This window comes from Prinia subflava, chromosome 5, assembly GCF_021018805.1.
Source record: "Prinia subflava isolate CZ2003 ecotype Zambia chromosome 5, Cam_Psub_1.2, whole genome shotgun sequence".
Lineage (NCBI taxonomy): Eukaryota > Metazoa > Chordata > Aves > Passeriformes > Cisticolidae > Prinia > Prinia subflava.
The window spans coordinates 11,140,434-11,156,695 of NC_086251.1; the positions used below are offsets into that span (position 1 = coordinate 11,140,434).

At 35.2% G+C, this 16,262-nt stretch overlaps 1 protein-coding gene across 2 annotated transcripts in view; it reads right to left on the reverse strand.

Annotated features, from left to right (window-relative positions):
- Positions 1 to 16,262, reverse strand: part of ANO3 (anoctamin 3) — a 147,372-nt gene that overhangs the window by 9,965 nt on the left and 121,145 nt on the right. For both annotated transcript variants that reach the window (XM_063397999.1, XM_063398000.1), the window contains 10 exons: positions 10,942 to 11,024; positions 9,863 to 10,003; positions 9,338 to 9,502; positions 7,989 to 8,025; positions 5,804 to 5,915; positions 4,561 to 4,618; positions 2,845 to 2,942; positions 1,514 to 1,659; positions 1,255 to 1,407; positions 469 to 616 (listed from right to left, as the gene is read on the reverse strand). In XM_063397999.1, coding sequence (XP_063254069.1) covers positions 469 to 616; positions 1,255 to 1,407; positions 1,514 to 1,659; positions 2,845 to 2,942; positions 4,561 to 4,618; positions 5,804 to 5,915; positions 7,989 to 8,025; positions 9,338 to 9,502; positions 9,863 to 10,003; positions 10,942 to 11,024 — 1,141 coding nt within the window. The remainder of the gene's footprint in view (positions 1 to 468; positions 617 to 1,254; positions 1,408 to 1,513; positions 1,660 to 2,844; positions 2,943 to 4,560; positions 4,619 to 5,803; positions 5,916 to 7,988; positions 8,026 to 9,337; positions 9,503 to 9,862; positions 10,004 to 10,941; positions 11,025 to 16,262) is intronic.

Consider the following 16,262-nt stretch of genomic DNA (forward strand, 5'->3'; position numbering starts at 1 on the left):
TCTTAAATGGGTAATGTGCATTAAGCACTAACATTTTTCTGATACTGCCTCTTTTCACCTATCCCACCTCATTATTTTTGCCCTTAAACTCTTTTCCTGAGCTGTGAACAGCTCAGGAAGAGGAAATCTCTGTTTTTGGGAGCATATACATGTGTTTGGGAACGTACTGGGAGAAGACAGTATAGACCTACTGCAGACTAGAAGAAAAACTTATCTAGAAAAGATCTGAAAACTGACGCAATGTACAATTTTTTTTGTTTTTGCATTTAGAAGGCAAGACATGATTTTTTCACTTATATAACTATCTACTTTACAAACTCTTCGGAATGGTTGACTTACTTGCACTTCACATCTGTGGTTTGCACAGATGTAAAAGAAATGTATCTGATATATGTTATCATAGAAATACAGTGGTAAATTGTGCTTCTACTGAAAAATACGTGTATATTTAAAGAATATCCTAATTACTTTTCTTGTCTGTACCCTTGATCTGTGCAGGGACCATATTTGTATGCATAGACAAAACGTGGAATGTAATCAGAAGTAATGGCAATAACAAAGGCATTGGTGATGACAGCCAGAACTCCAATTCCTTCCAGAATTCCATACCAAATACCTAGAAACAAGAGAAATGTCAACAAAGTAGTCAGTTTTTTATAGTCATACTAAGTCATATAAAGTCATACTAGTGATAATAAAGTCATTATTAGTCATACAGTTTTCCTTTCTTATTGAGAATGAATTATGAGACTAGAAAAACTCGCCAAGATTAACCACGTCCCCACATTCCAGCTACCACCCACAACACCCAAATGAAATCTTACAATAGGGCACACCCTGCTGAGAAGGTACAGCTAAGCAACAAAGGCATAACCATAATTTTTTGTTATAAAGGCCAAATAGGAGAATCTGGAAAGAGATTTCTTATTTAATTCAATTTTAAATTAAAGTTAATTTAGTCCTTTTATTTAATTTCTAAATTCAATTGATTTTAGACCTAGAGTTCCACAAATCAGAGGCCTATTTTCAGTATTCGAACTATTATGATTGCTTACTGTAAATGGAAAACAAACTTGAGGAATCCTCTTAGCAAAGCAACCAACTATCCTTTGTTGCCTAAAAGGAAAGTTGTCACTGAAATCTGTTGGTTACATTACCATCTTGACACATTAAATACTTCAGGGATTAAGCTGTTTTCAAGCAGAAGATACAAAGAGATTATACCTGACAGTGACAGCCATTAGCTTCTCTCACCTATATCTGTTGCTCTTGCAGGCATGGGTCTTCGCCACTGAGTGACAAACTTGTACGCATCTAACCTGATTTCTATGATATTGTTAAGCAGTGCCAGAAGAGGTGCCAGTGGGAAGGCAGCAACAAAGATGGTGGTAAAGCCAAACTGTAAAACTAGACAGGCATTTCTATGGTTAGAAATTGGAAATTCAAAAGATCTTTTAACATGCAACATAGTTCTACTTTCTGAAGAAAACCAACACCTCCCAAATTTGCTCACCCATCTCTAAATATTCATCCATTAAACCATGGAGATTCATAGGTTGCAGATTCCAATCTTTTTCCCACTGAGGTAGAGAAATTTTACTCTCCATTGATTGCCCTCTTCTCTTCATTTTGCGTCGTGACCACCAATTCTGTAATAAACTTTATTAAATAAAGATAGTATTAATGACTGTATCTGCCAAGTGATTTAAAATATCTTCTGGTACTGTTTAGAGATAAGTAGGCATATTTTGAACAGCACCTGGATGATTAATTAGGTATTTTATGGAATATCTTACAATATCATCTTAGATACAATGCAAAAAACTTATAAAAGACCTCAAAATTCTGCATTATGATTTTAATTATGTTTTTAATATAGTATGTTCGGCATTGTACAAATAAGCTTTTCAGAATATGGAACATGCTTGCATAGACTTTTTTTTTGGTAGGATTTTCCTGAATAACTAAAAAAGAGTAAGAAAAAATAAAATCATGCATAGCAAAAGCACTGAAAAGTAAATAATGCTTTATCTTCAATCCTGTAAAAAACAAACCAAGAAGAATGACATACTAAAATACATTGAATAATAGAATACATATATTTAGAACAAATCTAAAGATCTAGATGCTCTACAGAATATTTATTTTCTTAAATCAGGACAAAGCATTTTAAAAGGTGTTGCTGAACACTGAAGGTGGAAATATTTAAGACTATTACTCATAAGGCTGTTCAGAGATCTATTCACAAAGTAGTTATAAATATTAAGGAGATAGTAGGCTCATAAATTAAACGGTTATTTAAATTAAAAATATTATCCACTTCCAAGACATGGACCAACTAAAGACCACTATTTGTTTCTAGATATTATGGAAAAGAGACTAAAGATAGGAAATACCTTTCTTGTAAGTATTTTTATAAAAAGGCTGCTCTTTTTTCTAAATCTAATTTAGATTAGATTTAAAAAGAGAGGCTGCTCTTTTTTCTAAATCTAATTTTCAAGTCTGAGACTTCAATTAGATCAATATTTGATGATCAACATTTTACTGGAAATGTATTCTTACAGTTTCAAGAGAAGTGTAAGATTCAGCTCATTAGTCATTTCAGAGGCTGAGCAGCTCTGTATTATGGAAAATGGAATAATAATAAACAATTTAGATGTTTAACATATCCTGAGAAGCTTTATCTTAGAGCAGACGTTAATGCTTTCCTTGGGAATAAAGTGACAATTTGTGACGTGCAATGAGTGAAAACATTCTCCAAACCTATAACCATTTTTCCCTATCACTGAATCACGCTAACATGTATTTACTATTTTTAAAATGAACTTTAACATCTGAACTTACGGATAGCCTAGTTCCATGAAGTTGTTCCACATTTGTTTTAAAACCATAATGACTCCCATTTGTAAGCACAGATCTATCAAGCAGCCACTAGGATGACACTGAAATGAAGTGGAAGAGATCAATAGCAAAAATCACAGAATTCCTTTATTTTTATTTTTTCAGACTCTAAATAAAAAATATTAAGTGTGTGTTGAGAAAAATGAATCTCCATCAGCAGAAATATTAAAAGATATATTAATAAAATAAACAGACTTCATCTGAACAACCTTTAGGCATATTGTTGGATATTAGATCATATAGCCTAATTTAAAAGTATGTGTGCTAGATATATAATGAATTATATAGACCATTTCACTTAGACCAACAAATTTAATTTCAAAAAAATGGAGCCATATTTCATTTTTAATAATCTAAGTCTAAAGAGAGATTTACTACCAGAATTTCTGGTACTGCTATGTTAACCATATATATATATATATATGTATATACACACACACATATATATGTACTGCCATATTAAAATGTTAAGTATTACAGAACCATTTTTCAATTAATGGACTACAAAGTCATGATATTTTACTCTGCGGTGACCAGGTTTCAGTAGAAGAAATCTGTTTTTCAGAGAAGAGGAGTTTTCAGCATACTCATGAGCAATTCTAACATTCAAGTTAAATTTTGAAAGTACTGTTTTTCTTCTTTTAGAATACTATAGAATTATAGATTAGTTTGGGTTGGAAATGACCCCTTAAGATGATCTAGTCCAAAGTCCTGCAATTAGTATGGCCATTTTCAACTATATGAGTCGCATCCAACCTGACTTTGAATGTTTCCAGGGATAAGATATCCATCACCTCTCTAGGTAACCTGTCCCAGTATTTCGCCATAACAGTAGTAGGAACAGGAATAGGAATAGGAATAGGAATAGGAATAGGAATAGGAATAGGAATAGGAATAGGAATAGGAATAGGAATAGGAATAGGAATAGGAATAGGAATAAGAATAGGAATAGGAATAGGAATAGGAATAGCGATAGCGATAGCAATAGTGATAGCGATAGCAATAGCAATAGTATTAATTATTATATCTCTTCCTTACACCTAGTCTAAACCTACCCCCTCTTAGTTTTAAATCATTAACCCTTTCGCTGTCTTCAACAGACCCTGCTAAAAGTTTGTCCCCTTCTTTCTTATAAGCACTTTTAAGTACTAAAAAGCAGTAATAATCTTTCCTTGGAGCCTTCTCTTCTCCAAGGTGAATATCTCCAACTTGGCCTGTCTTCACAGGAGAGATGATCCAGCCCTCTGACTCATTTTGTGGCCCTCCTCTGGACCCATTCCAACGGATCCATGTTTTCTTCTGTGCTGACGAAATTTATAAAGTGATATAAAAGCTGATGGCTTTATATTTATGTCCTGTATCCAAAAATTCCAAGTACCAGAAGATTCCAATCGTGTAGCACTCATAGGGCTTGTGAGGTAAGGGACTGTTATTGATGGTTTTTCCCTAAGGGGCAGGAAGAACTTGTGTGTCTTGGACACAGCCACTCAGCACACTGGAGAACACAGAAGGAAAATCCATTTTTTGTATCCTATCCTTTGCTATAAAGAAGAGTTTAGTATTTGCTGCACTTGGAATAACAAAATCCTTAAACTAGGCTTCAGCCATTTCCTTTTTACTCATAGAAATATTACAGGAACACAAAACAGGATTGTTTACCTCTTCCAGCCTCCATCTGTTAAAAAGCTTGTTGTATTTTCCTGGGCGGCCTGCAAATCTGGAAAATAAGACTTTTGTTTCTCAGTGGACATTCCACAAACACTCTATATCAGTAGCTGTTTCATAATATCCACTGAATTTAGGAACTATCAACAGAATAAATCACACAAGCTTAAATCTGGTGTCCGTAGGATATGGAAGTTTCAGAATGCAAAAAAAGACCATCATTTTGCAAGTGATCCTAAACTTTTATTATTTCCTGAGTAAAAACCGTAGCTTTAGAGATTTTAGATGCTAGATATTCAAACTCTAATCTACTTCTAAGATAAGCAAGCTATTACAATTAATAGGAATTAACCTCAGCACAGGGAACTGCCTGCCTATGTGAAGTGTATGCTTGATTTGTAAAACAAATCCCAATTCTTGATGACTTCAATGAAAGTTATAAAAGAGAGAAAGAAACCCATGCCTGGTCCTATTAGATACAGGAGACAGCAAGACACAAAGAAAACTCGATACTGTAAGGCAAATGCACCAGCAAATGCAACAAACAGATTATCATCAACAGTGTTTACTAGGCTTTTTTGTTTAATTGCTTGTTTTTGTTAGTTTTTTTCTAAGCAATCTTGAACTGAAATCATGCTATAAAACTTTATAGAAAATACCTTGAAATATTCTATAGGTTCTGTAGGTTCTGTGAGCATAACAAAATTGAACTGAAGATGAAGCAAGGTTAGATCTGTGCTGTATCTCATGCTCTAAGCTAAAGATACACACAAAAATTGAAGCCAGAATTTCTGCTTCCTACTCTTGTGTAAGATTTTCCAGACAGTATTTACATTTTGCATTACAAATGCAGAAATACATTCTTGGTAATGTAACTCAAGAGGAATAAACAAGAAAATATTAATAAAAACTATTAATACAGGGCTAAATACAGACCCACATCTAGGAAATGGTTGCATTTTAAAAAGTTCTGAGTTTTTATTTAGTAGAAAAGTCATGTACACCCCTATAAAAAAGTAGAATTTTTACTCTATAGTTTCATGAGTAAACATTTCAAGGGTCTAACCCTTCCATACATTTAGCAATATTTAGTGTTTTAATTATGCCCAAAAACCAACTTGTAGGTAAACCTTACAGTTCAAACTGTCACTGTATTATCTTCAAATCTATAAAATTAGTGAAGATTTTGAGTTCTGTGCAAGTTTTCTTTTAAGTGCAATTGGCAAAGATAACTTACCTGCCAAGAAAAAAGGCAATGTAGAAGATGGAGCTATTCAAGTTGACAAACTGGAAGAGGAACATTTTCAAAGCAAAGCTGTTTTCCCACTCAGATTCTGTTCTAGGGTGCTCTTCAGAAAGACACAATATACATTACATGAAAAAATGAAATCAAGTTATGCATAAGTTTGCTTACAAATCAATCAACACTAACAAAACAATTAATGGTTTTAAGTCATAGTGCCCCATCATGCTGCAATTGATTTCTTTTCATTGCCCCAGCTCAGACTTTTTTGTTTCTATGTGGAAACACAAGATAGAAGCCCCTTGATTCCAAATAAATTATAATACTATGGGAAGAAACCTGGTTCACTTCCATGAAAAAATTTGGAAACTAGTGTGAGTTTTTAATCTTAAGATTAAAGGTATATTGATTCAAAGAAAAAAATTCAAAACAAAAAATTTGCCACAAAACCCAAACAAACAACAAGAAAACCCAAACCAAACAAACAAACAAACCAACCCAACCCCCCAAAAACCTGAAAGCACTTGGAATCAGTGGAGCAATAGATAGGGGATGGCAAGGGAAGCAAAGGTGAAAGAGTCAACTAAAAACCAGTTCATTTCTCATACAAGCTTCTCATCTTCTAAATGCTTCTGTAAAACCATTACTTCATTCTCAAGACCTCTCTTTCATAACACTTGTGGAGTGCCAGTTTATAATTCAATGAGGAAAGGACAGAGGTTCTTTCTTGGCTTCTTTTGGAAAGAAATGTAGAATAGTAGGGCTACGAGTGTTCTGTGTGGGTCTGCACTGCCTTGGATATCTTTCCTTAAAGTTTGTAGAACATTATTTATGTGTGAATTAGAACTTGGTGATAATGTATACAAATTAGTTGTTACAAAATCCATCTTTGATGGACATATCAAACTTGGAATATAGTACATTTGTAAAAGTTATACAGCACATGAACTGTAAAGCATATGAGTTGGAAGCCTAAATTGCCTGGATTTGTCAGTTCAAATTTCTATTACTTAACTACTCTGGTCTTATGATGACTAATTTTGGATTGAAATATACAGTATACTAGCTTTACATATGGACAGTTGCTCCCAGAAGGGTGTGCTTTTCTGATGTCAAACGCCTTAGCAAAGAAGAAGTAGCCACCTATCTGAAACACCTAATGCTCACACTTTAGGAAGAAGAAGGAGCTATCTAGCTCAAACATCTAATGCTTCATTATGCTTCATTCAAGAAGTCTTTTTTGAAAAAAAATCTTTCACATATTTTGGAAAAAAATGCTTACACACTAAGACAACTATTTTCTTTCCCATTCTATGACCTATTACAATACAAAATATTTTAAAAGGAATAGAAAAACTTTGATATGAAAAAATACTTTACAATATTTTAATAATTTGCATAAGTTGACTATAAATTCTGAATTTTTCTAGCCTGTTCTACTGCCAGTTACCTGAAGCACTATAAGGGTTTTGAGCACCTCGTTTAATACTTTAGCCAAAAGAGGAAGCTGCGGAATTTGAGCTGCCAGCTGGCATTTAACAAAGACAAGATCACTTGCATATTTTGACATGGGCTAAAAGTGAGTATGTAAAACAAAACACTAAGCAGTAACACATTGACACAGCCAGAGATCTTAAATTCTGTCTTTGCTTTCTTGTTCTCTAAAAGCTAGAAAGCTTTACCTCTGTGATTGAATCATGACTAGAGGCTTCAGTAAAAAATTTAATGTTAGAGAATTGGAGCTACTTTAAAATTCATGACTTAACATTTTTATCTGGGACAACTTAATTTTATCTTAACTCATTTTTTTCCATGTGAAAAATCAAATTAAAAATTAATAAAAAATAAACCAAGCATTTGGGGAAAATGGAAAAAACCCTTTACCATGCTAAGAAAATATGTTTTAACTTTTGCTCCAAAATAAGATTACTGTTTTTCAAAGTATACTATGAAACATTAAAAGTAGAAGAATAAATTCCTTAGTTTATTTTATTTCCTCAGTGAAATAATAATTAATTTTCTTTCTGTGATATTTCTCAGTTGCTTAGGGAAATGTCAGAAATGTACTTTAGATAGATGAAATTTTCAAAACACTACTTTAAAGGTAAATAAAGAAGTATACTGTAAAGGTATATGCCACGGCCAACAAGAACCATACCATTAGTAAAGACTTACATACCTAGGTCTGTCAGGAGATAGGCAACCTTTTCATATACCTAAAACAGAAATGAAATGTTGTAAGTATAAGACATCATGGGTGTTGTGATGACAAATCCAGAATGAAAACAAGCATCAAAAGCATGGTATTCTCTTGCTCTACAGCATTAAAGGTACCTGGACAGACAAGGGAGAGTGATGCTGTAGTTATGTAATATGTATAGTTTCCTATAAAGACTTCATTGAACTCCTCCAGTCCCATTCTCTTTATATATGTAAATGTATATAAGCATGTATAAATGTACTTTAAATATACAATAAAGATAAAACAAACAAACAGATCAACAGAAATATTCAGATATCAACAGTTTTCTTAATCAACATTTAAATCTTTATCCTTTAATTTCAAGAATAACTTATGTAATCTAAAAGTAGGCAGAAAGTCTTGACACAGTACAGTTTTCCTTTGCCTGAGTATGGATACTGGTTGAGGATATCAACCTTGTACTGAAAACTTATCTCTCCATATATTGACTACATCCAATCTTTATTTTAAATGACACTTAGTCCCAGGCAGTTGCCAACTCTGAAATATATTTCCTTGACTATACTATAAACAGCAAGTTATTTTTGATAGCTTTGCTTGTTCACTTGAATATATGTTTTATGATGTGGAGTGATCATATATAATAAGAGAAATAACTACAGGACTCTGATTGGAAGAATTATTTCTTATTGCAGTGAGTGCAATTCCTTAAGAGAATTAAAAGCTAATGTTTGCTGGGTTATTATTCCTTTTTATCTGTTTGTGCTTGCATGGGAACAGAAAGAAGATAAATAATAATGCAGCTGAAAGAATAATGTTTCTGTTCATGTAACACTATAAGAGCAAATTATTAAACCAGTGTTGTTATGTGAGAGAAAAAACTTAATACCAAAATCATATATCATATGATTCTAGGACTGTGCAACACTGATATCACAGTCACATTTTAATAAGAAAGGGAAGAATCCAAAGTCATTAATCAAAAACAACCCAGAAACCAAATTCTCAGTCAAGAAAAGAATGTAGTTCCAATTAGACGTCTATTGCAAAAGGTAATATTAAAAAAATACAAATATAAAAAGGACCCTGTACCCCTGTATCTTGGTGACATAAGCAAAGGTGTGCAGTGACAAATTAAGGAGGAATTAGAGAAAAACATTAACAAACATCGTATCAGAGCAGAAAAATCCACTGCAATACTACCTTCAGACTCTGGTATATGAATAAGCATGAACATGTACATATCTAGTACACGGTTAACTCGGTAAGCTTCTAAAAATTACTTTTTTAAATTAACTGATCCTTTAAAAGAACAGAAGACTTACAACATTGAGTGACATGATGATCATAAAATTGATACAGACTCCAGTGCCAGATGTTGCAAACTGCCAATACTTCTTGATGAAATACCACTTGAAAGAAGCAAACTGCTCCATGGCTACCAGTCGATATACCACAACTGCAAACACTGCAGTAAGGACCAGTGAAATCTACAGGTATATATATTTATGAGCAGAGGTATTAGAATAAAAGAAATCACATCTGAAATCATTTCCACTCAAATAATAAAACAAGTGTTTTAAAGATTGGTATTCGTTTTAGAGAGCAGAATTTGAGAGAACTAGATAACTAGATGAGTTAAAACATTTCTTTACTGTTCTTTTACAATATAACTATATTCCATCTTGTGAAACAGAGATCCCTGATAAGCAGTAAGACAGACAATCAGTTTTGCCCATATTATGTAAATTCACTAATCTTAATGAATGGGCTCATGCTGAGGTACTATTTACATCAGAATTACAGATGAATTACATACAATGATTCTAATAATAATTATTAAACATCACCATGAAGAATATTCCTGAGACAGACACCATCAGTCGACTGAGCTTATCAGGGAAAGGCTGAAAAGGTTCAGGTTTTCCTGTGATGGGGTTTACTCTTTCCACTTGGGAATATTTAGCTTCAAACTGAGGACGCAGCTCCTCCTGGAATGACAGGGTGGATTGCATTTGTTGTATTACTCATTTCTCTCAAGAGTCAGACTTATATGTGCTATAAAGTAGAACATTATACTGATACAAATGATTTTCTATAATGCTTCAACTCAAATACCTAAATAATTTGCCCTTTTGAAAATCCTTGGAAGCAATGCCAGAGACCAGCAAAGAACAGAAACCAAACTCACACCACTATGTGACTGTGTTTAAAAGAATCATGGTCATACTGCTGACTTACACACTACATTGTCTGCAAAAATTGATAAGAAAACTATAAATTAGGGACAATTATAATGATGCTTTTTGTATTATGAGAGCATTTATTAAAAGCCACCATGTTCTATCTACTCATCTATGGAAAGCTGTAAAACAAATGAAGTTTATTAAATTGCAGTTTATTGATTTAAACTGCAATTAAATCATCAACACAGGTAAATTACAGCAATTTTGACTAGTGATTTATGGCATAACAAAATTTTATTAATGCTGAAGCTGATAGCAGAATGTTCAAGGATAAGCTATGCCTTTCCAAAGGATAGAAAATCTAGTTTCTGTCTTGTTGCTTGTATTGGTCCTTTTTTAATGCAGGATCAGGAATTTCCAGAACAAGAAACCGTGGAACTGAAAGGCATCTGTGCTGACATCAGAAGTAGCTCCTGTCCTCTGCACAGGAAGTATTTCCACCCAGTTTTTCCAAGGATACTTTTAAGAAATGTAGAATTATATTTGGAATTATAATGTTAGCTGCAAAAGGCAAAGTATTCTTGTACAATCTCAAGCACATCTTTGTATTCTGCAACTAGTGCTACAAATAGAAATATGATCTGAATGACAAACTCAGATGACTGTCATACAGATGGGTTGATATTGAGACTTTACCCATGGTGATAGCAAGGCTTTACATGTTTATTTCTGTTTCTTCTTACCTCTTCATCTTCCCAGTCTATGAGGTCCCAATCATAAGTTAATACAGCTCTCCGTCTTTTCCAAAACTCTAGAAAGACTGTTGCTGTGGAAAATAACAGTACTTTAATTACAGAGGGAAAAAGGGGGCTATGCAGATCTTAAGAAAATCAGCAATGTAACATGTATCATTAACCACTTTATGACAGTTTTCCCCATAGAATCTGGAACTCTAAGTAGATTCAGGATAATCCCTGTTCAAGTTAAAACACTATCTGACAATGTTTATCTAAGAACCATATTTTCATTGTCTGCAGTAGCTGTACAGAGACAGGTACCTGTCAATATGAGACATTGCCATCCCTTTAAATTCATCATTTTGCTTTGCATTTTATTCAACATATAAAATCTCCTCTTGAAGAAACAAGGATACACATATACAATGATATTCATTAATAAAGAGCTAACAGCTATCTCATTTTATTCAGTTCAAATAAGACAACCTCACTTCTTTCCCAGTTTTGTACTGCAGCAGTTTTGCTACTAGAATAATTCTTTAGACAATTATTTCTAATCTAGGTGTGAGACCACAATCAGATTCTCCATGTACTTAGGGAGTTTGATAAGATAATTACAACTAATAAATAACTCCAAATTTCCAAAACACTGTAGTCTGCCACTAAGACACCTTATTTAGGATGTTATTCCTGACAAAACATAGTATTGTCTAATTATTCCTTGGAAAACAATTAATTCAAATGGGAACTAAGAAAATTTGCTTCTTTCTAAAAAGCCAACTGCTCAGAAGTATTTCTAACTCTAAAATAAACAGGATGGTCTCGTAGTCCTACCTTTATCTATATTTCTGTATTATGTTTAATATCTTTTTGGGGTTCTATACATCCTTGATACATAATTAGTTATATATATTATACCTATACCTATAGAAATACATATAACTTGTCTATATAATATATTAAGGCACAGCAACTAGAAGTTAGCAGAAGTTCACCAAACCACTACCATAAATAACGGCTTGTTGAATGAAAGGAACTTGCCCCGAGTATTATTTTTAGGTAGTATGTACTTTTAATCTTTGAAGCATGGATCTACAGATATAAGTTCCAGACACTCTTAACAAGAACAGCACCCAGCTCTCTATTTAAGCAGTAGTGGAGTTTGTACTCGAGTAACATGAAGTGAAACAACCTTTTTTCACTCAGATTGCTAGTGTTACTGTTATGGGTACAGAGACTAAAACCATTTTTTTTTTACTAATAGTGTAAGTATATTAAGTGTATAAGTATGTATCCTGTAAGTTTCATTCCAATATGTAACTAAGTATGTTTTCAAGAAGTTCTTGTGGCTGTGTGCGGTTACGAATTGTTACTGTTATAATGTTGTGAAACTGTTTGTTTAATAGTTAGAGTTGATATGTATAGTTTTGAGTAAATATGGAAACGTTTGTGAGGTTGTGGTTATGCAGTGTTTCAATAGCGAAGGGCTTGCCAAGAAAATATACCTACGAGAGAGAAGATTGTTTTCTCAAGCAAACTCAGGGATTGAAACTTAGAGCTCTCACTGGCAAATACAACCAACCAATCAAGCTCTAGCGGGAAAAAATTATTGGTATAGAGCACACGCCAATAAAGAGCAATGAGAGATGAAGAAAGGGAACAATCCCGTGGAGGATCCAAAATGAACCAATCCCTGAGGAGACTGAAACTATAAAAGAGACTGACCACCCTCAGAAAGGTGCTTTTCCCTCATGAACAGACAGCTCCGAGGGGTGGCCCGTATACCTGTTAGTGTTTGCTCTGGCTTGCTGTGGGAGGCTGGGACCAGCTCAGCCTCCAGCTCCTGTAGCCGTTTGTATCAATAAATGATTAGCCTTTTTCATTTTAACACCTTTGGATTTTCGGCCTTGTTTTTGATACATTTGTAACATTACCACAACTAACAGGTTCTGGTACTATATGAATAAAAATAAATTATGTCTCTTATGTTACATGTGTGCATAAAACATTTGACACTGCAATGATAAACAAAATCTTCTATCTAAATGAAGTAGGTGAGGCCAAACTGTTCACTATACTTGTCAATTAAAGTACCTTTTCCAGATTCACCTGAGATGCTAAAAAAGCTGCAATGTTCTCTTTCCGCAGTAGAACAGAATTCAGGGTAATTTTGCTGTGCTACAGGGCTACTGAGAAAAAAGTTAAAGGTGTATCAAAAGCCCTGCATTTTGAAAGAAAATCAATTTAAAAAACTTTCACTGTGGTGTAAAATTCCAGTCTAAATAACAGTGAAAAAACATCAGAATTTTGAAATTCAAGTATGTGTTATAGATCAGTAATACAACTGTTGGCTCTCACGATTAAGGGATGAATATTGTATGATAAGAGAAGCTTTATTGACGTATAGTTATGTTATTGTTTTTTGTTGTTTAGATGTCCTATACTTTCCCCATAGTCCTCTTCCCCCCCCATATGGTTGCCAAGGGATGCCTTGGTAGTCGAGACGTGGCAAGAGGGCATGTGCCCCTTGCATGGGGCATTTGGGAGGAGGGAAGGCTTGTTTCGAGGAGGCGTGGCATGGCAACGCCTGACCTCCAATCAACTTGCAAGAAAGCAGCCTCCACCAATGAACAGCACAGAGGAGTTGACTGACAGACTGTGGGAGGGGCCAGAGTGGCCTGAGGCAACCTCCAGGGGTATAAAAGGCAGAGCAGCCATTTTGTAGATGAGCACCTGGCAGGCAAGTCAAGTGCTCCCAGTGATGCTGTTCTTTTTCCTTGTTCAGTCCTTTCCTGTATTTGTTAAGGTTTGATTAATCTTCTGAAATTTAAAAGTGAGCAGTCATTTCTCACAATGTCCAACTCTACAGAAAGCCTGGATCCTTCCTAATGTCTGACGTTATTATATTGCATCATGCTGTTGGAAAACATACCAGTTTAAAATTTTTTTATATAACTTCAGCCAAGTGTATTCACCTTTGCCCCGGGGAAGGGAACTGAAGCTTCTTTCCAGGACATTGTTTCTCTAGCTTAGGCCTGATGTGATTAGCACTTCAACAGACTGGGAGTAGCCCCAAAGAGATAAAAGGCAACTGATCAACAAAACATCAGTGGCCATCCACAAACATCTATGAACATCTACCCCAGACCTTGCCTCTGACAGAGTTGGAGACATCTCCTCTAGAAAAGACTGATAAGAAAATCAAGGAATGAAGATCTAATTAATATCAGAATAAAAGAAATCCAGATCCGATAGGAGACCAAATACTAAGAACTACACAACTTGGGACCAATGAACACGGACACAGTTAATTTCTATGAGTTTTGACTATAAAAGATCTGAAAAATCTAGTAAATCTACGTATCATGGAATGATTCTCTCTGCACACCCAGGCTATGTGTGGATGAGATGATTTCTGTGGTACATCTTGGCCAGAACAACATCCTGGCCAGATAATAAAGTAATACCTTGATTCTCTAACATAAAAATGTTGTTGAAGGGTTTTTGTTTTTCCTGCAGTTTCAGTGACAACACTACTAATTCTACGTGTTGTGGTTTAACATAGCTTGGTTTTTAGTTAAGGAGAAAATCCATCAGCTAGGGAAGTGATTCCCGTGATGACCTTGGCAGCTTCCTTAAGACTTGACAAAACTGATCATCTGGCTAGTTTTGAATATTGCCACCCTGTTACGGCACTTAAGAAAGCTGACCACACCTCTGTGAAATGACATTTAGAAGTGAACAAAGCCTGGGAAAAACTCTATTTTTTCCAGCTTTTGGACAGGTAACTGGGAGCCTGCATGCAGCCCGGCCAGGTTGGCCCATGGCACAGTGTGGCTTGGCTGAGATTCTGCCACTGCTGAGTTCCAACCACAGCCGGCAGGTCAGGCCAGCTCCACTCGGCTTTGGGCAGTACCAAGACAGGCCCCATTCTGGCCATGAGCAGCCAAGCCATCCTGCTGTGGGAAATCATGTAGCTAAACCCAGAGGCGGCTCTGCAGCCTGTGCAGGAAAGCAGTCCCACGGCCAGAATTAAAGGCAGCAGGGGCCAGAAAAGAGCCATGCTGCCAGAGCAGGCCCCACCATTCTGGCCCAGCCCCTGTGATCCTGGCGAAGTGCCCCAGCCTGACATACTACACCACGATTGCTCCGGCTGCTGCCTGGCATATATCCCATGACCATCAGCAGGACCTGGGCAAGATACTAACTTTTCCAGTAAACACATGAAACTTACAGACATCAATCCTCTCTTAAATAAGAGAAAAGGAAGGGGTGAAGACACATATACAACATAGGGTCACTGATGTCAGTGCAAAAAGTCAAATCCCAGATGGGAGGAGAATGCCTTAACCTTGGGCTGAAATTACCTTGTAAGGCTATGGTGAAGATAGAATTGATACACCAGACTCTTTTCCCTGTAATTCATGAAATGTATTTGGGGTGGATGTAATTTTCAAACCATAGCCATGAGCAGAGGCACCCATGCTGAAGCAAACATGTCAAAGTAACTATGATCTAATGAGAAGCCTGAACAGAGAGAGAGGTGAGAGAAATGAAAAACCTTTCCCCAGGGACAGAAAAAGAAAACCTCTCTTCCCAGAGATAAAGATGGTCCCAGAGATAGATGAAAAAACTTTTCCTTTTATACTAGAACAGTTCATCCTTAAAATTGCACCCCAACAGCAAACAAAACACACCACCCATCTCCAATTGCTCTCCATGCAATCCAGCCAGTTCTGGTTAATAGGAACTTCTTACTGAATCATCTCTTATCGTGATCTTCACACTCTGAAAATTATAAGCCATGATTTTTATCAATCATTACTCTTGAAAAACAAGACATACGTAACCAATCGAACCATTTGAATAGCAAGATGAGACCATCTTGAGAGGAGTAAAAGTTGTATAATCCCTAGCTGGTTATATTTTCAAACATAAAAATTAATGATATCTGATAAACTCAGAAAATTTGGATTTACATTGTTTTCTTAAATTATTGCAACTGTGAACATACATGGAAATAGGATCAGATCCATTTCCAGCAGCATGCTTTTCTTAATGGAAGTCTCGTACTGCTGCTTTATTTTGTAGAATTCAGGCCTTTACCAGTTCTCACCTTACCAAGTGTACTGTAGGAAACTGCAAGGAAAAGAAGCTATCTTTTTTAAAATTAATAGTTGCATCATACACGGAGCAGCTATAGTTTATATAGTTTACAGAAAGCAGTCACCCTTCTGAAATACTAGTTCAAAGACTTTGAAATGATTAAGCAATAAGCACTGTCTGCCCACTTTACTACAAACACTGCAATTTCTGTGGATTCTGTA